This window comes from Eufriesea mexicana, unplaced genomic scaffold (assembly GCF_001483705.2).
Source record: "Eufriesea mexicana isolate 0111107269 unplaced genomic scaffold, ASM148370v2 scaffold1653, whole genome shotgun sequence".
Taxonomy (NCBI): Eukaryota; Metazoa; Arthropoda; class Insecta; order Hymenoptera; family Apidae; genus Eufriesea; species Eufriesea mexicana.
In genome coordinates, this window is record NW_016909884.1 from 2,170,584 (window position 1) to 2,195,730 (window position 25,147).

At 27.2% G+C, this 25,147-nt stretch overlaps 6 protein-coding genes across 8 annotated transcripts; 2 read left to right on the forward strand and 4 right to left on the reverse strand.

Annotated features, from left to right (window-relative positions):
• Positions 1-49: 49 nt before the first annotated feature.
• Positions 50-3,365, reverse strand: flfl (serine/threonine-protein phosphatase 4 regulatory subunit 3 flfl). Its single transcript, XM_017901965.1, has 5 exons — positions 3,003-3,365; positions 1,212-2,810; positions 981-1,132; positions 493-892; positions 50-390 (listed from the first exon to the last, which is right to left on the reverse strand). Exons 1-5 carry the CDS (start codon positions 3,198-3,200, stop codon positions 304-306), a joined length of 2,436 nt encoding a protein of 811 aa, XP_017757454.1. The 5' UTR covers positions 3,201-3,365; the 3' UTR covers positions 50-303.
• A 2,658-nt stretch (positions 3,366-6,023) lies between these two features.
• On the reverse strand, positions 6,024-8,881 carry sip3 (septin interacting protein 3). Of its 3 annotated transcripts, none has more exons than XM_017901979.1 (9): positions 8,813-8,881; positions 8,456-8,731; positions 8,274-8,366; positions 7,993-8,145; positions 7,638-7,928; positions 7,317-7,531; positions 6,995-7,221; positions 6,487-6,913; positions 6,024-6,405 (listed from the first exon to the last, which is right to left on the reverse strand). In XM_017901979.1, the coding sequence occupies exons 2-9, from the start codon at positions 8,582-8,584 to the stop codon at positions 6,099-6,101; spliced, it is 1,842 nt and encodes a 613-aa protein (XP_017757468.1). In that variant the 5' UTR covers positions 8,585-8,731; positions 8,813-8,881; the 3' UTR covers positions 6,024-6,098. The 3 variants fall into 3 exon arrangements, with proteins under 3 accessions (XP_017757468.1, XP_017757469.1, XP_017757470.1); XM_017901981.1 differs by having other exon boundaries at positions 6,293-6,405; positions 6,483-6,913; XM_017901980.1 differs by having other exon boundaries at positions 8,456-8,816.
• Positions 8,882-9,635: 754 nt separating this feature from the next.
• On the reverse strand, positions 9,636-13,278 carry LOC108548916 (uncharacterized). Its single transcript, XM_017902052.1, has 6 exons — positions 12,583-13,278; positions 12,306-12,501; positions 11,895-12,066; positions 11,743-11,815; positions 10,897-11,663; positions 9,636-10,803 (listed from the first exon to the last, which is right to left on the reverse strand). The coding sequence occupies exons 1-6, from the start codon at positions 13,276-13,278 to the stop codon at positions 9,636-9,638; spliced, it is 3,072 nt and encodes a 1,023-aa protein (XP_017757541.1).
• A 2,142-nt stretch (positions 13,279-15,420) lies between these two features.
• Positions 15,421-16,971, forward strand: LOC108548805 (alcohol dehydrogenase [NADP(+)]). The gene is made up of 7 exons (XM_017901927.1): positions 15,421-15,439; positions 15,587-15,675; positions 15,751-15,915; positions 15,987-16,190; positions 16,265-16,381; positions 16,457-16,851; positions 16,923-16,971. Exons 2-7 carry the CDS (start codon positions 15,613-15,615, stop codon positions 16,969-16,971), a joined length of 993 nt encoding a protein of 330 aa, XP_017757416.1. The 5' UTR covers positions 15,421-15,439; positions 15,587-15,612.
• A 134-nt stretch (positions 16,972-17,105) lies between these two features.
• LOC108548807 (DNA replication licensing factor Mcm5) lies at positions 17,106-19,810 on the reverse strand. Its single transcript, XM_017901928.1, has 7 exons — positions 19,659-19,810; positions 19,302-19,557; positions 18,684-19,191; positions 18,268-18,614; positions 17,755-18,188; positions 17,419-17,690; positions 17,106-17,345 (listed from the first exon to the last, which is right to left on the reverse strand). Exons 1-7 carry the CDS (start codon positions 19,808-19,810, stop codon positions 17,116-17,118), a joined length of 2,199 nt encoding a protein of 732 aa, XP_017757417.1. The 3' UTR covers positions 17,106-17,115.
• A 1,442-nt stretch (positions 19,811-21,252) lies between these two features.
• Positions 21,253-23,684, forward strand: LOC108548948 (uncharacterized). The gene is made up of 2 exons (XM_017902104.1): positions 21,253-23,392; positions 23,472-23,684. The coding sequence occupies exons 1-2, from the start codon at positions 21,302-21,304 to the stop codon at positions 23,682-23,684; spliced, it is 2,304 nt and encodes a 767-aa protein (XP_017757593.1). The 5' UTR covers positions 21,253-21,301.
• The last annotated feature ends 1,463 nt before the right edge of the window (positions 23,685-25,147 follow it).

A 25,147-nucleotide genomic window follows, 5' to 3' on the forward strand; every position in this document is an offset into this window, starting at 1 on the left:
TTTTTTTTTTTTTTAATCCTAATTACATGTATTCCATTTCTTAGACCCTTTCACCCACCTGCATAGAGTACCGATGCTTTTGTATATTTATACACAACCCATCAAAGAGGTATGTCAATTTTCACCACATTGTGAACACGTATCCTCATTACGTCCACTCACTTAAAGAGAATGGTCCTTTATCTGCTATAAAAAAGTTTACAGTACGACCTTCTAATCGAGTTCTTTGTGCACGTAAGAGGGCCAGAAATGGTAGCAGCAATTAAAAATCACAAATTCTTCAGTTTTCTTCCAGTTTGCCTACTATGACAATCTTTGTCGTTTTGGAGAGGGTGTCACCTCTGTATCCTCATCTTCTTCATCTGAATCTCCTTCATAGTCAACCAAGCCCTGAAAAATGTATTGCATATGTGACTCCAACTAACAAATATAACTAATAGTACAACTTCGTTGACACTTTAATCCTTTTCCAAAGAAGAAAGAAAACTTTACCTTCTTAAATAATGCAGTTCCAGTTTTTTCTACTGTGCCAATAGTTGAATTTGGATTAATTTCTGAAGTAATTGGAGATTCATTCGTTGTTGTCGTAGTATTGTTAATTTGTGATTGTTGCGAGGTAATATTATTGTTAGCAGTATTATTGTTCAATACAGATTGCTGTTGCTGCTGCTGCTGATGACTTTTAGAATCTGCAAGAGCAGGATTAAGTGCAGAATTTGAAGTTGATGATTGTTTTTTAGCAGAAGCCGGAGGCACAAGATCTGCTGCTGCTGCGGGTACGACCGCCTCACCCTCATCAAAGTCTTCCTCTTCATTAAACCACATTTCCTCTTCTTCATCTAACTGTCTCTGGTCCCTTCTGTATCGACTATTTCTTAATATGGATGGAACACTAACCAAGCATAATTAAATATATATTAGTCCTACTTTCTGCTTAAAGTCATTTGTCTAAAAAATTATATACTTAAAAAGACATGTACCTGTCAAGAGCTGCTCTGTCCCGATCTTTCAACTTGTCTTGATGTTGTTCGTACCTTAGCTTCAAAGCTTTAAATGTTTGTACATAATCAATTGCTTCCAGTTCTTTTGAGAAATTTTCAACGACATGTGAACATAACGATTTAATATCCTCCTGTGATAAAATTTACAAATGTATGAGAAATACAATATGTAACTTTATACAAAATATTATAATGTGTACTTATACTTACCAGTTTTATAAATTCAAACATTTCAAGAATAGCAGAATCCAACAAATTATATCTACCATTGTTTCGTACAAACGCATCAAATACAGGCGCGAACAAATTTCCTTTAATGATATATCTATTGTAAAATTCATCTTTCAGAGCTACGATTTTTCTCATGAACCTTAAAGCGCACAATACTAAAAATGTATGTGTTGATTTCATCAAAACCAATATCCGTTTGAGCAAATCTTTGTTCAATATGCAATTCCTGATGTGGTATGTATGATGTTCTACGCAAAATGATAGTAATTCTAAGATCAATCCTAAAAGCTGTACTGTTCTATAATCTTCTCTTGCTGGTCTTTCTCCAATTGTGTTTGCTAAAAGTGGTGCTATTAGTGTTCCAATACTATTTTTATAAAAATAGTTCAAGAAATCAGTTTTTTCTGATTTGTTAACAGAAGTTAACATATTTTCTGGATCAAGAAGCAGACGTAGTACACCAGCTAATTGTACTGCTCCACCCAACTCTGGGTCGCTATCGCCAACGAGTTGAGCAACTATTACATTTATTAACATTTGGTCCTGTTCTGTATTATTTATTTGTTGCAATGTGTAATCTCGAACAACACTTGGAGAATATTCTACTATGTAAGTCAATATATCTATACTGGCAGTTTTTGTTTGGGCATCATTCATTGCCAAAGTAATTTCTAAAGCAGGTAAAATACCAAGTGCTGTTAAAGTTTTATAAAAGGCCTCCTTTCCTTGTGGTTGAAGATTTTGAGAAAAATTACAAAATTCTTTTAAAAAAAGAACTAGATCACGTCTCTTGCTATCTGATGTTGCTTCATCAGTTAACTGGCGAAATAGTTCAGTAAGGAATTTCTCATCATCCTGTATCAAGGTAACTATTTCAACCTTATTAAAAAATATAAAGCTACTCAATGTGTTTAACATGTTATCCTCAAATACACTTGGAGTTGGCAAAACTACATCTTGAATGTATTGAACTCGATACGTTTGGTGAATTTTAGCTAATAGTTCAGCATTTGTAATAGGAATTGCTTGCTTAAATCTCGCTAACTGTCGAAGATATTCTCTGTGCCTCTTTGGCTGAGGTAATGTTGGCTCATATTCCAAACATCCAACAACATCGAAAATTGTATCTTCGCTAAACATAACTTCAAATAATGTGTTCTTATTAAGTAGGAAAATATTTTTAAATATGTCATACAGATGATGTAACCCTTCAATGTTTTCTAAATCTTCACAAGTATGAAATAGATTTAATAGTTTTTTTATATAGCCTTCTGATTCTAAAGCCAATGCTAGTTTATCTTTCCTCATTTGTGAAGATAAACAATTTCCTATAAGTTCATTAATATCTTCCAATCGACTTAATTCACATGGAGGCAATTCTATTGGTGGTGCAGCATCAGACATATCATCAAATCGTTCATCTTCTGACTCTTCAACAATATCTTGGGTAATTTCAACAGATGGATCTTTGCCCTGGACTTGACATATCTTCTCCCAAATTTCATCACAGCCAGCCTTTTCTTGGAAACTTAAGGCTAAATCAAAATTTTCTCCTTCTGACCAAACTATTAAAGTATCCTGAAATATAAAATCAATAATGTTTGTAATTTCTATATTTTATAATTTGATTGATTCTTCACATGTTATTTATTATATTCTCAATTTATATTACATAATATGAAAATGTCAATATATTATATGATTATATCTTGTATTTTCATTTTTTTAAACTTTTTATTAAATATTAAATTAAAAATTTGCAATTATTACCTGTTGCTTCTGATATGCTGTATCAGGTTGTATTCTACTTTCCAACAAAACTGAACCATCACTCTCTGCTCTAACTAAAAGTGAAATTCCTTTCAGTCTATCTACATATGAAGACGAAACATGACCTGTACCACGATCATCCCATTGTCTATCAACATTGAGCGCATATAACTTCACTCTCCTCCGTGTATCCGTCATATTGTAAAAATTAACTTATACACACTGTTTTAAAATATCACCAACTACCTCGCATACCTTTAAATTTCATCAACCCTTTGGTTTTTCTAAATATGCTTATAAATGATTCTCAACTTTCTGATATATCGACAAATGCATAAAAGTCTGCATATATCAATTTGTCAATTACACCCTTGTAACCCATTAAGACGTTTTATTATAACATTAACTTTATAAGAGAAAGACACCTTCAAATATATATGGTTTCTTTAAAGTTTCGATTCATACACAAGATTATTCCTTTTCTAACAATTTGGGGAAATTAATGACGTAGTTGTTAATTAACAAAGACACCATAAGGAATCTTTATTCATCTCTAATAAAAATTATTGACAATTTTACAGACTTCACCAGTCTATGTATTCTTTCTTAGTTCTTTCATTAATTCTATAATATTTCGTTTATTGAATTTACACGATATTGAGTTTTGTCACTAAAATTATTAAAGTAAAATTCAAGCGATGACTATCTGTCATTTAGTTCACATCCCTTCAAGTTCGATTGACGGTATAAGATTGTTTACCGTAATAGATGTTTATGCGCTCTTCGTTGCATAAGCCTGATTCTTGCGCCAAGAAAACCTCTCAGGACGCGCGGGAAAACTTTATATCGTGCACGTTTTTACTATCACGTGCCGTGTGTAAGGAACGCAATTAAATCTCAATTCTCTGTCGAATCACTCGAAAAGACCAACTGGTTGTCGTAAGAGGTCAGAAGAAAATTTTGTTGCTGGGAAGACGGCACTCTGCGTGCTCTCTCGCCGCTGTGTACGATTCCCGCGACAAACGAAACCAAAATTAAAGTCAATCCTCTTGCAATACAAATGCTCATAAGTACCTTATTACTTTACTCAATTTCTTGCAATACCACGATCGCCAACCATTACAATTCTTTCGTTCTTATTAAGCAAAATCACTCTAAATTTGACATAGACACTGAGCAGCCACAACACTACACTCCGCCATGTTAGATCACAACAACGCGCTACGGGTTCGCCTCGCATATCTCAAGGATTTTAGCGCGTAATACGATAGCCCGTATTTTATTAGATATTATGTTCATTGATTTAATATATAAATTGTTTAAAATCATTTAATATTAAATTTTATACATTAAATTTCTGATATCCTATTTAATTGTTTCATCATTAATATTACTTATTTTTCAACATTATATGCATAATGAATATTATGTACTTTTAAATGTTGGATAATATTTAACAATTATTATATTAGATATTTTTTACATATAAGCATATAGTATATATATAAATTAAAATGGAATTTTTTTTATAAATGTATTTGATATAGACCGTTTCATAAAAACAGAACATAATATAGTAATATTTAAAAATAATTTAAGATTACGTTTATATTTGTATACTAAACAAGTATATTATACCTTTATCGTCAACTTAATCACATTGTATTGATTAAACAAACTAAAGCATACATGAATAAATATATTTTATCAAAATAATAAGTTGAAAATAAAACAAATAAAATTAAAACAAAATTAAATGTTATAAAATTTTATAAAAAAAAGTGACGTATTAATTAAGTAATATTTATCATTTTATAACAAATCACATATATATATAAACTTCTTATATAGTTTGTATAATTTAAAACTATTCATGTTTTATATACTCAAAAGTTTATAAACATTACTTCTTTCTAAAATAATTTAAATTATGAAAACTAATCATTTAATGCGATTTGATCACTATGATGAGTCGCACCGAGTTTGCGCATTTTCAGTATTGAAAAATAAGGTTATAATTATCGTTCACTAATCAATAATATTTAACGAATGACAATAATTATTCACCTATATTTTTATATTTTTTCTTATATTTATAAATATTATCCATAGTTATTTTAGTATTTAAAAATATATTTTTTCACTTTCTTTTCAAAAAGAAATTCATTTTATCATTATGATGACAATGTTAAAATAGAAATTGAAACGAGAATTTTAATACTTTTTTCTATAATTTATAACTATTTCAAATTTTACCATTGCATGAGTAAAAATTATACCAAATATTGTTATATCTCATTTTTAATCTAAAATAACTATATTTTTAACTATGTTAGAACTTTCATATTATTCTATTCTTATAAATAATATAATTTATTTTGTACTTATCTTTTGTTATCTCACTTCATATATGTTAATTGTTTAAAATTATTACAAATAATTTTGCATACATCAAATATATATATCAAATATGTGTATGTGTGTATAAATTTTCATGATGAAAACAAAAACATTATTAAATAGACAAATAAATTTATTACATACAGTGACAGTTATCTAAAACAATTATTTTACAATCATGTAACTGACATTACCATTCCCATATTCAAACACAAGCATTCTTAATATGTAATAATTAGTCAAATCTGCACAGTAACTTGTAGCACAAACAAGAATGACAGGACTTATTAAATCATATTTTGTAATACAAAAATCGTGGGATAAAAAGTGATAAACTAAAATCATGTTTAGATACATATTACAGAAACAATTTAATCAATACAAAAATTGTTTTATGAAATATATTAGATAAACCGATCGTATAAAGGATATATACATAGAATAGTTAAAAAGATTTAGATAATCTGATTATATAATTTGTATGTTCTGCATCTAAAATAATTTATTAAAAAAAAAGAACAAATTTATATTATTCCCATTAAATGATTAATATATTTATGATTATTAATATTGTAATATCAATTTTAAATTTTAAGTTTTTATAATTATTATGTTCTTCCAATTATCTGTAACCAGGCTTGTTATTAATTAGAGTACAATTATATTACACAAATTATCACATCATTTTACGAACATTTATTCTGCTGTGAGCTGAGTTGAAAATTTTTGTAGTCTACGTCTTCGTAACATTTCTTGTTCACTTGAAGATTCCATATCATTGCTAACTGATGATTCTGATGTTATATCATTACTATTTGTACCTGGTACCATATTTACATTATTATCACTGGAAGAATTTGCAGTAGGAACATTCATCTCAGTTTCAATTTGCGATTGATCACTATTAATTCCAGAACTTGTAGTTTCTGATATTCCTTGTTTTGCCATGGGAGAAACATCTGTTGCAACAGTTGTGTTATTTGTTGCAGTTGGCACTGGAATACTGCAATAAATAAATACTATAAAATGATAATACTGAATATTATTTTTTAATTTTATTAGGATACAAAAAATTCGTACACACTTAGCAGTAGCAGCTGCTGTTTGATACTGGTTCATCATAGCACTGGCAGCATCTAACAGAAGCTGAACTCTTTGCAATGTTTGTATTCTAACTTCCACAGCTTGTCGCAAATTACCTTCCATTGCTCTAAGTTCTTCTTCGCTTAATTCTGTAAGATTTGGTGGTGGTGTAGGAATAGGAGGTAAAGGTACCATAGTTGGAAATGGTGGAGGAAATAATGGTACACTACCAGCTGTCAAATTCTGGAATGATGTTGAAGGAGTATTTGGTGCATTATTTGGACTTTGCTGTTGCTGTGTTGTTGCACTTGAAGTTTGTTGTTGCGACTGTTGTTGCTGTGATGATTGTTGTTGTTGTGGTGATTGTTGTTGTGGAGGTGGTGCCCCTGCAGCTTGCATTCCAGCCCAAAATGCTGGAGGGACTTGAACTTTATTTAATACAATGTAAATATTAGTTTATCCTTGAAATTAACATATAGTAATCAAAATACATACATTAGCATACATACCAATTGGATTAAATCCTGGTGCCTGTGGAGCTTGTGGTGCTTGAGGCACTTGTGGTCCTGCCTGTGGTTGATTTTGTTGTCTATTTCCTTGATTGTTATTAACAGGTCTTAAAATGTTCAAGCGGCAGGTAGGGCATGTTTGTTGACGTTGGAACCATGAACGGAGACAAGCTGTATGAAAAATATGATTGCATGGTAACTTTTTACTAGCTGCAACCATTTCCTCTCTAAAATATTGATGTGAAATGTATTTTTAGTATTATATCAATATTTACATTTCTAAGAAATTTTATTTCTTAATTGTTTATTTAAAAAAATTTACCTGCAAATAATGCACACATTATCAGCAGCAGCTAATTCTTCTGCTGTTGCATCTGGATATAATGTATTCATATTTCTGATAGCTCTACGTGACATCACAATGTCGTGAATAGCTCTTTTAAAATTTCTCATTGTATAATACATTGCACGAAGTGCAAACAAAGGTAAAGTATACAATTTGACCATCAAAGTGACAAAAGCAACATACAAAATAACCTGATATAAAAAGATATATTAAATTTAATAATTGTAATATTATATCAATAATTAATAATTTAATTAATAATAAATATTTCAAGAATAAATAATTAATATATCTTACCTTTAATAGTCCAATTATTAGCTCTGTATACAATAGAAATACTGGCTTATTATCCCATGGATTTTCACTTTGTAGATCTATAGTATGCAATATATACTTTATACTAATATTGAATACAACAGTTAAAAGAATGGCATATTCAAAACCAAAAACAAGTTGTACAGAAGGACCTTTTGTAGCTGTTGTATTATATGCATAATGAATCATAGTTAAATTTATGGCAAACAATAGTGCCAATAAAGTACTAACTCTAAGATGGAACAACCAAGTTATTACTGGACTTCTTTCCATCTAAAAATTAAAAAATGGAATATTGTATGTTCTAAAATTACACTAAATTAGTCATATTACTTACATAATTTACACGATCTCCCACTAACCAATGAAATGATTTTAAAAATAAAAGAAGTGTAAATAATGCTATAAATTTTGGGCTAAAATCATCTCTAAACACTGTAAATGCTAGACAAGTTTCAGTCACTGCATACCATACTTTTTCCAATAAATGCTGTAAATAAATAACTCTCAATATTTGTATATGTGTGTGTGTGTGCACGCCACGTGCGCGTGTGTGCATGCATACACATATATATTTTATAATCATTCATAATTATAACAAATACATTGTATACGTACCTCAAGTTCAGCAACACGTAGGGTACCAAAAAATATTTTTCGTAGGAAACCATTTATCATAAACATTAGAATTAGACCTTGTATGTAAATTACCTACATTTCATTTAAGAAAAGAAACAAAAGAATTATTAGGATATCCAGAATTTGAAACAAAAAATTTATGGAAAAGCATCAGAACTTACCGTCATACTAGGATTGGATTTGGTTATGTGAACTACTGTTGGATAAAACTGTTTTCTTTGATAATAAGCATTGCCTATCACAGCGCATGTTAATGCCGTGCTTATTAACATTATTCCAGCCTCTCTCATTTTTACACGGATTGTTCTTTCAGCCCAGAGGCTGCTTTTTCGGTATAATATTCACTGACACTTATTTTACTAACAATTTACGTATCAACAGCTGTAGATTTTACTCGAATCAACGAGGCGCTGCTATCATAACGACAGTATCCAAAACTATCAATGAAATTTGCGATTTCAAAAATATTTTACAGAATAAAGAAAACGATTTTTAAACGTTACTGTTTTGTACCATACCTTTATTATCTAAATACTGAAGATAATTTTACTTCGCAACGGATATAGAAACTTCGTATCATAATTGTGTTGTTTGTGTATAATGAACGTGTATAAGATTTATTTGACAGTCCCAGATGGTACAGACGGTAAAATTTGATTGGTGGAACGATGAATAAATAAGTTACAATTACAATTATATTTAAATCACATGGAATAGAACCATAAATTTGATTTTTGTATTTTATTCTCTGCCTTTTATTCTTCTTACGAAATCATAAAACACAAAAAGTAATACTATATTATCAAAAATTATAAAACATTGTTAAATTATAAATATCTGTATTTTTTATGTTTCTAAATATAAAAAGTCTAATTTAAACATTACAAATTTCAAAATTTCAAAAAATAATATTGCAATTAAAAAATATAATGTTTGTACTTTATTGTAGGTATATATTATATTAATACTAAAAACAAATACAAAAAAACATATGTAATAATGTATAAATACATAACTTCCTTAAAAATATATTTGTTTAAAATTGTTTTATATTATATAGTATTAAAATGTATGATATAAAACCCATTTAGTCAATATGTTTATTATGTGCTTATGTTTTCAATTAACATATTTAAAATTCTCTTTAATATATTTATATGGCAATTCATTATATATGAAAATACTATAACTACTAAAGATGTTATAAAAGTAAATTTATTTTTTAATCTTTTTTATGGGAGTTTAGGAAATCCTATAAATTTTTATCAATTTAAAGCTGAATATACTGCAAAATAGATTTTCCTGAATATATTATCAACATATTTGTACCTTGTTCATAAATTAAGTGTGTCTACTAATATTTCTTGTCGTTTTTAGAATACTTTTAGGACTTTGATATTTAGGAGTCCCTAATTGATTAACAGCTTTTAAAGGTGTTTTACGAGATTCCATTATAGGTTTCTTCACTAATGCTTTACCACTTTTAGGTGTTTTTATAGTTAATGGTTTCTTAATGTGTGGGGTTTTACACAGTACATTATTATCAGTTTTATATACATTTAATCTCGATTCATGTAATATTGTATTCGTAGGCATTTTTTGCAATAAAGGTGATGTTTTAACAAACATATTTTCTTTTTGATGAATAGCCATGTTACATGCTGTATCTTCGGAATTACAATAACATATTTCAGTACCTTCTTTTTTAGTGTCAATTTCCATTGTAATAGAAGATGGAGAATGTTTTAATAACATTTTTGAATTTCTGTTTTTTATATTTTTACTTGATTTTCGCAACAATTCTATTCGTTCACAGTTCAGTTTTATATTATTTGCACATTGATTATCTTCTAAACTAGATAAATCATTTTTCTTGTTTATAACAGTATTTTGAGCATACACTTTTGTTGTACATTCATCAAATAATTTAGCTTTAGCTAATACCATTCCTGCATTCTGAGTTCTTAATTTTGCAATCGATGCACGGCCAGTTTGAGTAACTGGACTATTCTTTTGACATGTTGATTTAAAATAACCATCTGCATCTTTCCAAGACATCGTTGTTTTCTTCTTCCCCTCAGATTTTGGAATTAATTTAGTTACGGGTGTATCATTTAAAATCATATTTTGTTGGCTATTTGTCTTCTTCAATTTTTCAACTTTTCCATTGGAATATATGTTTGCGTTTGTAAGTTCGTTACCATGAAAAGATGATACTCGACGTACTGTAGTATGTATCCGATTTTTTACTAATTGAGAAGCCTGATTAAATTCTTTTGTATACATACTTGAATTGTTAAATTCATTGCATACATTATCTAACATTACATTATTTTTTTCTTCTTCCCAAAGGGAAGTAGATATAGGCCGTAAGTAAGCATCATCATCTGTATAAAAACCTTTTGCATTGTGAGAATAAGGATTGTTTAAATCTTGATCAGACTGTATATGTGATTGTAAGTCTGATCCATGAGAAATGTGCCATGAAGCAGTTCGTCTAATGCGTTTGCTGCGAAATAAAAGAACTAAATTAATAACTGTTTAACCAAAAAATACAAAAGTTTATATAGTGCCTCAATTATAAAAAATATAATTCATTTACCTCATCACTCTTTCTTGTGATCTTCTTCTTAAACTTCCTATTTTTCGAGCACTGGGAGATCTGATTATTTTATGTTCATCCGATCTCCTAATTTTAAGTTCTTTACCAAGTTTCTTAGCTAAATAGTCCGTTGTTACTGTACTTTCAATACTGGCTTCTTCCAATGTCTTTTCATATGCAGTTTGTACTTCTTTTACAGAATGCAGTAATAAATCATCATTCTCCTCAACATTTTCGTTATTTACACATTTAAACTTTTGAGAAAGATGAGATTCAATTGCTGAAACTCTATTTTTAATTTCCTCATATTCACTTTTAGGTATTGTAACATATTCCTCTGACTGATTGTCCATTGATGTGACTTGAACACGTGAATATGTTTCGTAATTATTTACAGTTAATCTTCTTTTTGATGGATATACATGTCTTTGATCAAAATGATCTAAAGTTTTTAATTCTTCAGAACTTGAATTTAATCTTATATGTCGTTTATTAGATTTAACATCATCTTCTTTTATTAACAAGACCTGCTCGTCACTATCATCTGATAAATTAACATCTGCATCAACAAACATATTATTATATTCTTTATTGAGTTCATTTGATACTTCACTATCTTTCAGAATTAATTTTAAATTTGATGAACCATCACTGTATGTTCTATATGTTCTTTGTGAATCACTTGAATTACAAGCTGAACTCCAACGTCGTTCTGTATGGATGTCAAAGCTATTTGAACATAATTCTGAATTTTCATCAACAACTTTCTGCAAATATAAATATTATGAACATAAAGTGTTATGAAAACTAAATAAATCATTATATAAATTATCATAATATTTTTACCGGCTTTTTTGGTACAAAACGATCTAAACTAAGTCTAATCTTTTTAGATTTATCTGTTTTATCTACAACTCTCCTGAAACATAAATTAAAAATGTTTACAAACAATAGTTTATATAATACTTGATGTGTATAGAAGAGCAATAAACACATACTTCTTCTTTGTACTTGGTGGATCTAAATAATCTACTTTTCTTCTTTTTGTGGATTTAATATTTGATGCATGTATTGAATCTGCATTTTCAGAGATTCTCTGATTATCACATATATTACCATCTTCAGATACAGCATTCTTCCCAACAATTTTTTTTAAACCATTAAACATTCCTAATGAAAAGTATTTAAAATTTAAATAATTTAATTCATATAAGAAAATTTTGATCTGTTAAGTAATTAAGTTAATAAATTAGTTAGATGATTAATTTGTTAATCACACAAATTGACACACTTATGTTCACTACTTAATACTTGAGTAGTATGTTGTTATTATGAAATTTCATTATTAATGTTAGTATAATGTAAATTAAATTGGTAATAAATTACTATGAACAGATCCACAGACATACTTAGATTGAGGTTGGAGGCACTTAGATGTGGCTTACGTGTAAGACTTCCACTGCGATGTTTCTTTTTTTTTAGTTTTGAACGCAAGTGATCAGATACATCTAATTCATTGTCTATACTGCCAATTGTTTCCATAGAAATAGCTTGTGTTATATGATCTGGTAAAATACCAATACTTTCTGCATTTTCAATTAAAATCTATAATAAAATTTTTAAAATGTAATAAATAAAATCATCTTACATTAAAATTTATATTTTTTATTAAGATAAATATATTACTTTAACAACAATTAAATGTAATTCAAGACGCATTTGCACAGCAGTCATAGTAGTTCCTTGCAAGGGCATAATATTTGGCCCAACAACTTTTGCTAAATTATCAACACTCATTTTATTTTGTTTCTCACATAATGCTACCCTTTTTAAAAATTCCATAAAAAATGCCAAAGTATTTAGATGATGTGGTGGTAAAAGAATACAAGCTAATAATAATGCTTGTACACAATAAGTTTTAAGCATGACGCAATGTACAAATAAATCATGATATATGTATGGAATTAATGGTTCTGGAAGGTCTCTGAAGAAAGATTTTAAACAATTAGCAACATCAACGGCATGATGTTTTTCTCCTAAACTGCCACCATTATCTAAACGAGCTATTAATTCCTTTTGTCTAAGCTGTGAACCTGCTTTTCTGAATAATCCTTCTTGAGTAATATATTTTTCTAAAAAAGTAGATGCTTGGCTAACAAAGATAGGTACATGTACAATGGCACCAGATGATAAATTCACAACATCCAATGGTTGATACAACAGTGGAGTTTTAAAAATTTTTTTCGATATATGTTTCACTCCTTCAGTTCTTTCTATCTTAAACATATTCTTTTTAAAACGATATTTAACTCCATAATTACGAAGATCACTAACAATTAAATTATATACTGTTTCTTTATGTAGAACATCGTAAATTAACATGTTTGTACTTGATGTAAATTATTCAGTCATAAATTATAATAAAATGTTTTGTTTACAGAGCATGTAAGAATGTAACACACTTTTCATATTCATACAAACATAATCATACAGTCATATTGAAATTATCACGTAACTGACATACACTGTTACCAACTGTAAAAAGTTTCTTATAAAATAAAAATCAATATTAATATAAAATATTAATTTTTTTATTTATTTTAGAAATATACATAATAAATTATGATATAATTACAATATTTAAATTATAGTTAAATGTTATAACATCGTGTTCTTGCCTGTAAAAAAAAAACCAACTTATAATCTCGATAAAAACTATCGATAAATATTACTATCGATAATTTGAAATGACTGATTCTAATGCTAGCCGTACTAAAAGTAAAAATGGCGGCAATGCGAAAGTCCAGCTTTAACATGCTTAGTCCTCTCTTAATCTTCCCAGTATTTCTTTACCAGCTTTTCAGTTTTCTGCTTATTTTCCATATGCTTATATCAATGCAATAATTTCAAATTTTCCGAAGTATATGAAAGATGAATAACTGTCCTAATGTCCTAAATTTATTTATTTATACTAATTTCTCATATCTATTCTTGTGTATTTATTTAACAGAATCAATACATTTTCCCTACATATAATAGTATCGTACATATCATATCTACATATTTTACAATTAAAAAATCATATTTATTGTATATATCATTTTTTTTACATTATATTCATTGATGTACATGTCCTCTAACTTGATATTAGTAGGTAATGTGTGACAAAGAAAACGAATGACATTCAAGAGACTTTTGTCTATGAGCAGCCTCAGCTGACTTCTGAGTGCTCTATAGTACTAATATAAAAATTTCTATATGTACTTCTAACAATTATAATATTGTTCTTTAACATGGTTTTACAATTAATTGCATAATTCTTCTTTGTAGTAACTAATTATCCCAATCTTCTTTTCACGTGTTCACTTAACCTCTTTGATTACATATCAATAATTTTGTCTATTTCAGGTTGTTGTTAACCGAAAATATATATATCCCTTTGTCAATGTTTAAATATTTTAATTTCGACACTTACATTTTCTGGAAGCTACTATGAATACATCAAATATAATAAATCACTACACTAAATTATTATCGCGATTCTACAAAATGTATATTACATTTAACATATAAATATTAGTATGCATCTATATGACTTCTATACTTATATTACTTACTTATATATACTATAGCTATGACATTTATTTTTTGCTTATATATAATTAATAAAGAATAGTCTATATTAGTATAATTTTCTATAAATAAAAATGTTAATTATAATCCAAAGTACAAGATTCCATTATTGTAAATAAAACTCTAAATCCAACTCTAAATCAAAACATGTTTAAATATTGCCATTACATATTTAACAAATTGACTCATCAATGTATAAAATATCAATTTGTTCATTATTTTTTTCGTAACAACTCAACAGCGTTTAATACAATCATTACGTAGGTTATCTTCAGTTTATTTTATATAAATTAATTTAAATCAAATTATTCCTTTTGCATATTTTGAATAGTTTTAATTTAGTTATTCTAAGTTAAACTTCACTCAAATCAAGGATGACGAACTGGCGGGCTGCCAGCCTTTCTCTCCTCTTTCACTGAGCTACCAACATGATCCCCTCCATGTCGATTGGATTTCACTAACTTAACATTCCCCTTCTCATATTCCAAGCAAAGTGTGTTATACATACTGTGGAATTCATTTTACAACTGTAAGGACATAGGCATTTTTGTATTTCGATTCCAAGCCTCGGCAAGGGGGGGAGCCGATCAAATGGTGGAAGGTGTCATGTAGCTCTTGGCGCAAAAGTTCATTTAAATCATTTTTATATTATTATATGAAACACTATTTCGAAGATTGTAGTTCAAGAAATAACAAAATTTTTACTTTTCCTCAAATTTCAATATAAATAACAATTTTTTAAAATATTCTAGTCAATGTTATCGGCAAAACTTATTATTAATCAATAAATGTTATATAACATATACCCTTGTACGTAATTCTGTTTCTTTATATACATGAACCTATATATTCGGAACTGTATAAGTTTGTTCTAATTTTAGAAACTGATTTTATATCCAAATAGTTAATGGTACTACAAAGCAGTTAATTCGTGAATATTTAAAAATAACACTTTATGATAATTATTATAAAAATTGTCGCCATAATTTGACAACAACAATATCAATGATAATATTGTTAGAAATTATTTAAATAAATTTTTACAAATTTTTTTCAGCATTAGACCAGTTGAAAAAGGGAAATATGCAAACAGTAAAATTGTTGTCAGGATATGATATGCCTGTTGTGGGTTTAGGTACATGGCAGGTGATTTAAGTATTGCAGTGAAACCAAAATTATTATTTAATATTCAAACACTTTTTAATTTTGTATATTTTCTAGGCTAAACCTGAAGAAATTAAAAATGCTGTGACAACTGCTCTAAAAGTTGGCTATAGACATATTGATACTGCATTTAATTATAATAATGAAGAAGCAATTGGAGCAGTGTTAAAAGAATGGTTTGAAAATGGTGGAAAACGTGAAGATCTTTTTATTACATCAAAGGTAATATTCCATATATATTAATGAAACAATTTATATATATAAAGAAAAAAAATATTTAATTATTCTTTTAGTTACCCCATTATGGTAATCGGCCATCAGATGTAGAGAAGTTTATTAATTTATCACTAAAAAAACTTAATTTGGATTATTTGGATATGTATTTAATCCACATGCCTTTTGCCTTTAAATTAAATGAAAGCACTTATACTCCAGCAACTCATGAAGATGGAAGTTTTGTATTAGATCTTGATACAGATCCTGTTTCAGTGTGGAAGGTTTAAGACTGTAGTACTATTAATAAATAATATATTAACAATTTGTAACTTGTTATCTTTGAAAAATATTTTAGGAAATGGAAGAACAAGTAAGAAAAAACCGTACAAGGTCTATAGGTTTAAGTAATTTTAATGAGAAACAAGTCTTAGATATATGGGAGAATGCACAAATTAAGCCATGTAATTTACAAGTAGGTTTTCAAGTGTTGGTGAATTGATTACTTATTTAACATGGTTTCAGTAATAATTATTTTAATTATACTTAGGTAGAGTTACATGCTTACTTGCAACAGTGTTCACTTCGACAATTGTGTCAAACACGTAAAATCATTGTAACAGCCTACAGTCCCTTGGCATCACCAGGAGCTAAAACGCACTTTCAAATAAAATATAATCATAATATTAAAGATTTTCCAGATCTTCTAGGACATCCAATAGTACAAAAAATAAGCACAGAACATAAACGATCAACAGCACAAATTTTATTACGTTACTTGTTGCAATTAAATGTTGTGGTAATTCCAAAAAGTTCATCTCCTGAGAGAATTAAGGCAAACATAGATTTATTTGAGTTTTCATTAAAGGAAGAAGAAATGAAATTATTAAGTTCCTTAGATAAACAGGCACATGGAAGAATTTTTAATTTTTTGTTCTTTAAGGGGTGAATATATTTATTGAAAATATTTTATTCTAAAGTATATAAAAATATAAACTACTTTTGATTTGTTTTAGGGTTGAGAATCATCCACATTATCCATTTAAAGATGAATTGGAACCCTAATTAGAAAACGTTATTAATATGTAGTTTGAATATGTGCATATTTATATATTAAAAATTCATGAACTGTAGTAAAAAATTAAAACATATACAGTAATGAATAAATGTATAATATAAAATATAACAAAAATAAAATATTGTTATATTTTAATGAAGTCTGTACAACATTTTACGTTGCATACGATGCTGAAGTTCCCCACGTCGTATCATTGTGTGTATAACTTTGTAAATAGCACGTTCTGGATATGCTTGTTTTATAAAATCTTTAACAATATTTTGCTCTGATACTTGATTTCCAATGGGAAATCTACGTTTTAACTGTTTTTCGATACGTGATAACATTTCGTGATCTTCATCTGAGGTAAATCCTTCTGCACCTAAATTTTTATCTATGTGTAAGATGTACAATAAAAAGAAATATATGTAACAAATTACTTAATTCTAGATTACCAGCTAGTGATCCAGACATTGCAGCATCTAAAGTGGATACTTGAAAAAGTCTAAGTGCTTCATTGACATGGACTTCTGTAGCAAAAGGTAGTAATTGTAATTTAGCTAATGATTCTGAAATTCTAATGACAGCTTCTAACTGACGAACCGTTATAGGGATAGATAATCTCTTTTCTATACCCTTCTCATGTTCTCTGGTACTAGTTCGCATTACAACATAACGATTTTTTAATTTCTCTCCTGCCTCTTTACTAAGTCTCGGACCACAACGACTGTAAAAGGTATATAAATCAATGAAAAATAAATGAAATATTTTTAGGTAATAAATAACCTTACGTTCTACAATAATGAATATATTTTTTCAAAATGTGCAATGGTAATTCTCCATCCATGGATTGTTCTGTCACTTGAGCAGCATTGCTGTGGATATTCATTACATGTTTTGCTAATATTACATCTTTATTTTGTTCATGTTCATCTTTAACAATAAATATCATATCAAAACGTGAAAGAATTGTTGGCATAAAATCAATATTTTCTTCTCCTTTTATATCATCCCAACGACCAAATATCGAATTTGCTGCTGCTAAAACAGAACAACGAGTATTCAATGTTGTAGTTATTCCTGCTTTTGCAATGGATATTGTTTGCTGTTCCATAGCTTCATGTATTGCAACTCTATCATCCTCTTTCATTTTATCAAACTCATCTATACAGACAACACCACCATCTGCAAGAACCATAGCACCTCCTTCCATGACAAAATTCCTCTGCAAGTTAAATGAAATGTTTTAATATATGTGAAATAAAAGCATTTATATTTAGAAGTTAAAATTATTAACAACTTACTGTTACTGGATCTCTTAAGACTGATGCTGTTAAACCAGCAGCTGAACTTCCTTTTCCAGATGTGTAAATTGCAACCGGTGCAACTTTTTCTACAAACTTTAATAACTGTGATTTAGCAGTACCAGGATCACCTAACATTAAAATATTAATGTCTCCTCTTCTACAAAGCCCATCAGGCATCCTTTTTCTAGAACCACCAAACAGTAGGCAAGCTATAGCTTTTTTAATATCCAATGCACCAAAAATACTGGGAGCTATACTTTTTGCAATTCTTTCATATAAATTAGGATCAGATGCAAAACGTCTAAATAAATCTTCCTCTTCATTTGTAACACACGAATGAGTACCTAAACACCATATAAATAAAAAAAGTTTTTTAATAAAAATTTTGTATTATAAAATTTTGTATATCTTACCACTGCCTGTATTTTCCTCATCTACAGAAATACCAATAACTCTTATATATGGTGCTCGAACACCAACTAATGCTTTATCTTTTCCTCCTCCTCTACCAGTAGTTCTAGTAACCTTTTTAATTGAATATATGCCCAAAATAAGAACTCTATTGCCTGGTACAACTCTATCACATAAATAACGATCACAATATAATTGTAAATGTCTGGGCATTTCACCCTGTGGAATTTGATCTGGCAGTTCTTGTAACTTGAGAACTTGAAAATCAACACAGTGACACTTATCTGGCATTATAAAAAATGGATCTAATGGACACTTTGGTCGACCTGCTTGTTCTGTTGTACATTTTCTAGGCAAAACATATCCTTCTAACCCAGGTTTAATTGAAATATTACTTTGCATGTTTCTACACGAACGACATTGTATAGCAATTTTTGTTGCCTTTGCTCTAATTCCAGATGCAGAAACAATAATACCAGGTATTTTAATAAGTTTTGAAACTGCATCAGGCTAAAATAAAATAATATAACTGATATTTGAGGTTATGAATTTTAATATTATATAATATGAAAATTATTTTTTTCCCTTTAAGAACAAAACAAATTAAAATTAAATTTTACTTTGATTCCTCTTAAAGAACTTGGATGTGCATCTGAAGATATTAACACTTGTATATCTTCAACTTTCTCTTCACCATCTGGTCTTGGAGCTGTAAGTTCATCTACCAAATCTTTTGCAGCTTCTTCTAAGATGGGTAAATATTCAGTTGGATGTTTATAAACCTTTTCTGCAAGTGTTTCATCAAAAGCTGCTAGATCTTCTAAATTAATTTCTACCCAATATTGATTCAAATTATAATTACGTTTTAAGGTATCTCTGTAAGATTATTATATTATTAATTTTAAATTGAAACAGCGGTTTGATATATAACATAATTACTAAATTATTGCATATTGTACACAATACAATTCAAGTACCTATATTTGTAATTGAAGTTTCCTTCATGGAATTGTCTAATAAATTCCATAAATTTCTTCTTCGAAAATTGAAGATTTGTTTGAATTTCATTAGATTCACCTATTGAGAAGTTATCGGAAAAGAATATTCCTGGATTATCAAACCCTTCCATTGTAACTCAATTTTGTATTATTTCGATAGTAAAATCTAAGCTTGCAAATCTAAAACTGTTTGGCGGGAATTATTTCATTGATATTCTTCGAACTTTTTAACATAGAATAAGAAGGTAAAGATACGACATTTTTCATATTTTTATATTTAATTATTATTACAAATCGAAATATGTATAAAGTATAAAAGAAATTTAAAATAAATTAAAGATTAAAATGAATGTAAATTAGAGAAAATTTATTTAAAATTAAAAATATTATAAAATCGTTGAAAATTATATGAAGTACTACTGCTGCCATCTGACATGAGACAAAAGAAAGAACACAGAAAGCTGACACAAGTACCTAAATTATTGTGAATTTTCCAATCTACTAGATAGAAATGTAGTTTTTAAGTGATATCATTTACGTCGTAAATTGATCCTGTGGAATTGCAATATTTTATCTATTTTATACTTTATCAAATAAATTTGTGAATATCTTTATATTTGTTACATAATAATCTTCGATTCATGTAAAGGAGAAAGGTTGATACGTGTAAAGTTTATTAAACTCTCTTTGAATTGTTTTACAACAAACTGTCAATTCAATGTAAATAATTTTTAATTTTTAACTAAGGTATTGTATAATCTCATGTTAATAACATTAGTAATGTTAAGTTTATTTGAAAAATGTTTTAATTGAAAAAAGAAATGTACTTTTCATTGTTGAAAAGTATCATAATAGATAAGTATATTATTCTAATTAAGAACTATTAATTAAACGTATTTTTACAAATATATACAATTTTCTTCTTTTTATACATTGTTTTTGTAACTTTATAAATGATGTAAGTATTGTGAGTTTTTATATTTATAAAAGGAAAATATACAAATCAAATTCTTTAATTTTTTGCAAAATATTATTTGATATATAATGAAATATTAGTTTGTATAAAACAATAAAATTTCTTTATGTATAATTTCAATTAATGTCTTAATTATGTATAATTTTGCATTTATATGTTCAATAAAGTTAAACAATTTTTATTGAAGAAAAAAATGACAACAGCTGAACATTAATAAGCTTGGACATTTCCTTAATAGATAATACTTTTAGTAATTTTTATTTAAAAGATATAATTATTTTTACTTATCTTCTAGAATAATATTAATTATAAATTTTATAGATATTTATTACCAGTATGGAAAATTTTTACTTATAATAATTTGTTACACATATTTGATCAGTAATTGTTATAAAGTTATATGTATTATATTAGTACTTATAAACTTTCTATTATTTTATTATTCGTTAACATTTTCATTCAAAATTTTGTTTTTTCAGATTTAAGTATCACTTATAAAAAAATGTCTCCTTATTTAATGAGGAAACGCATCCAAAATTCACAGTTAAAAAAAGAAACCTCAGTATCTAAACCAATAATTGAACCTAAAAATGGAACTAAAAAAATATCAAAAATAAATGATTCTAATGAAACAATAAATGCAAGAATGATGACTCAAATTAAAAAGACAAGGAATAAGAAAAGTAATATATCTATTTCACAAACTAAAAACATTACACAGAAAGAAAAACAGAAAAGAACAAACACTAAAAAGTTATCTAAAGAAGAGATGAATATCACAATACAACCTGAAGAAATTGTCACATCTAATAATTCTAACACGAATAGACGAAAATTAAGAAGTAAAAAAAGGAAAGTTATTATAAGAATAAATAAAAATGTTTCTAATTTAAAACAAATATCTTTAAAAGAATCATTTTTAAACCAGTCGAAAAAAAAATGTTTACGTTCTCATAAAAAATCTAAAAGTTCCATGAATGATACATTAGCAAAAAAGTCAGTTGTAGATAAAAAAAAGTTACCAATATATGAATCTATTTCACCAGAAAATTCTAAAGAAAATACTAATGAAATATATGAATTTAAATTTGATATTAATGACTCAAATGAAAGACTACCAAGGAAACGAAAGAAAAAAGCTACTGTGAAAAAGACATTAATAAACAACAAAAGAAGGAATGTTTCTGTAAAACAAGTTAACAAAAAAAAATCAAATACAAATAAATTTGAAGAAATAAAAAGGACAGATTTTGTTGAATGTAAAAACAAAAATTCTACAGAACCTGTAATTGAAAGTGAAACTAATGTGTTAAAAGATGTGTTAATGGAACCTGTGAAAACAGATGTAAAAGTGAATAAAGAACTAAGAGATTCGGAAAATGTAATTAAAAATGTAACTGTTGATGAAACAGTTACAAAACCTACAATTATATCAATAGAAAATTTAAGTGATACAAAAATTTCAATGATGAATACCTCACAAACATCAAACTCAAATGATTTCAAAGCATTTAAGCCAACAAATATTTTCAATAACAGAAAAAATGTGCTTAATTATTCTTTATTTGAAAAATCCTTATCACCAATTGTAAAATCATTTGAAAATCCTCAAATGTCTTCTAGTCCTTGGAGACCATCACCGTTTCATGCTTTCTCTCAAGTAGAAAATGTAGTTCAAAGTACACCTCAAAGTAATAAATATGATGTTTTGAATAGAAGATTTTTGCGAACATTATATAATGAATCTAAACAGAACAGAGTTATAGCGAAAGCAAAAAATGGTTTACAAAAGAATAATGAAAATATGAGTTCAGAAAGGCAGATAAGTAGTATTCCTCCAAAAAGCAAAAATTCTTTCAGGAAATTTGGCACTGAAATTACAAACATAGATCAATCCTTTCAGTCTAAGTCTTCAATTGAGCGAATACCAACTGAAATTGAAAACATCCAACCAAATATACAATCAATCAGTGCAACATCTTCTAATGTAAATAATATATTTAATTTTGAGAATAATGAAAATAAAAAGAGTAACGTGTTAAGCCCAAAAAAGAACTTTAAAGAAGAAATAAAAAATGTTGGAAGCAAAATTCATCAAGAACATGTATTAGGTATGCAAACTGATGAACAAAGAGAAATTTTTGATCCTCAACCTGGAACATCAGGTTTGCAAAGCCAATTATCAATTCCTAAACCAAGAAGCATATTATGGCAATCAAATTTAAATAACTTTTTAAATATAATGGAAATGCCTCAGAACACTGCAATCAAAACAACACATGGAATTTTTGATGATATAGAAACAACAGCAATTAGTAGTAGATCAGTGACAAAGATCAATAAATCTAATATGGATTTTAAAAATGCATTTGGTTTTAGTGATGAAGATTCTGATCAAGGAATTTCTTCTACTCAAGGAAAAATTAAGAATGATAAAGAAAAAACACCTACTCAGTTAAAAACTGGCCTAAAGAATAAGAAGTTTGTTACACGATTATCAATTGATGAGATTAAAAATAAATTAGTAACTAAAAAATTAAAAGAGGAAGTACATAATAAAGAAAATATATTAATTGAAAACAAAAAAACGAAAAAGTTACCTATTGAGAAAAAAAACAAACAAATTGATATTGTTAACTTTTCTGATACCTTTGATGTTTTATCTGAGACAGGTGTAGCAAATTCTACATCTAATATTCCATTATTTACTGATCTTGAACCATCTCATTTTACAGAGGTATATTGTTTATAATTACTGTTAATTAAGTTTTAGAAATTGTTAACAATTCTTTTATATAAATATGTACATATTTTAGCCTCCACGACACTCGTATAAACGAAATCGTTCCACAAGTTTTAGTTTTTTAGAAGAAAATGAAGAAGAGGAAGAAAGAATGTTTGCACATGAAATAAAACGAAAGAAAACTAATAAATTAAAAAAGGAGCAAGAAAAAAGATTGATGGAGTGGATTGAAGATATTAATAAAACATTTAGTGAAGTTGATCAACATGAACTTGTAATCGAATAAACTATTAACTGTTATTGTTATTATAAGAAGATGAAAGATGTCTTACCATTTTTTTTTCTAACAATATATAAATTTATAAAACAATGCTTGAATACAATAAGTTCTTAATAATATTATATTTATGCATAAAATATTTACTTACATAATTTATTATAAACTTAATATAATCATATAGTGATATTTGTATAAATAATTTTTGTTTATTTTGCATATTTTTTATATTATTAAAAAAAATATATATGTAAAAATTAATACAATAAATTATATAAGTAAAAACATAATAATAAAAACTATACATATTTGCATTATATATATGTACGTGTAAATTATTTGAATTTGACAAATAAATAATTTATGTATTTATGCAATAATAAGTTTTGGGAATTTTGGTCATTGTATCTTAAATCAGTCTCTAAATAATGTTATTGTATACTTCTTACAGCTTCATATACTCATTTACCTTTTTCTAAAATTTTTTAATAATTCATTAAATATTATTTAATTTTGTAGATTTATATTAAAATATATTTTATTTAATTAATAAACAATTTATGTAAATTTAGGTACATGTAAACGTACTTATGTGTAAATGTTTTCAATTATATCATGTGTGTAACAACTTATGCATATATAAAGGGTCATTTTTGTAAAATCTTCACGTACATATTGTTTTTATACAAGTTATGTATTTCAACAAATTAAAATTATACATAGTATGCGCGCGCAGATAAATGTCAACTATTGGATCAGATTTCCATTATTCTCTGTTTCCTTGATACAACTTTTAAAGAAAATTTTTAAAGGGAAACTACTAAATATTTATAGTGAGTATTTTTAAAAAATTATTATATACCACTTTTAATTAAAAACAATAAATATATTATTTCCGTTATCAATTTTAGTCACTATTTATGTAGGTTAAAAACCTTAAGAATTATCGACTAAACTATACTATATATTAAAATTATGTGGAATAAAAAATTTTCATTAAACATATTATTGAAAATTATTTTCAAATATGATAATGAAGAATTTTGATATACTTAATATTAATACACGTTCTACATATATTACAAGATATCCTAGCTCAATCATTAATTACGACATTACTGTTAAAAAGAAGATAAGAATAGAAACAAAGATCATCCTTTCCATGATTAAATACACTTTTTCTAGGAATGATTCAATTAAAAAATTTATTGCAATATAAATGATTTTATGAACAATATATAACAAAGTATTGGAAATTTATGATATTAATGATATTGCTCTTCTTTATGTATCTTACATTTTACGAATGATGTAAGAGTATATTATTACATAATACATGTATAAAGGACACTAATTTCATAAGATATGTATTCTTAGCGTATTTATTTGTAATTTATTACCGTTTGACTAATTGGTTACTGACTTTACATTTATGAGTTAATATTTAATTTATAAGTATTATATAAGAAACA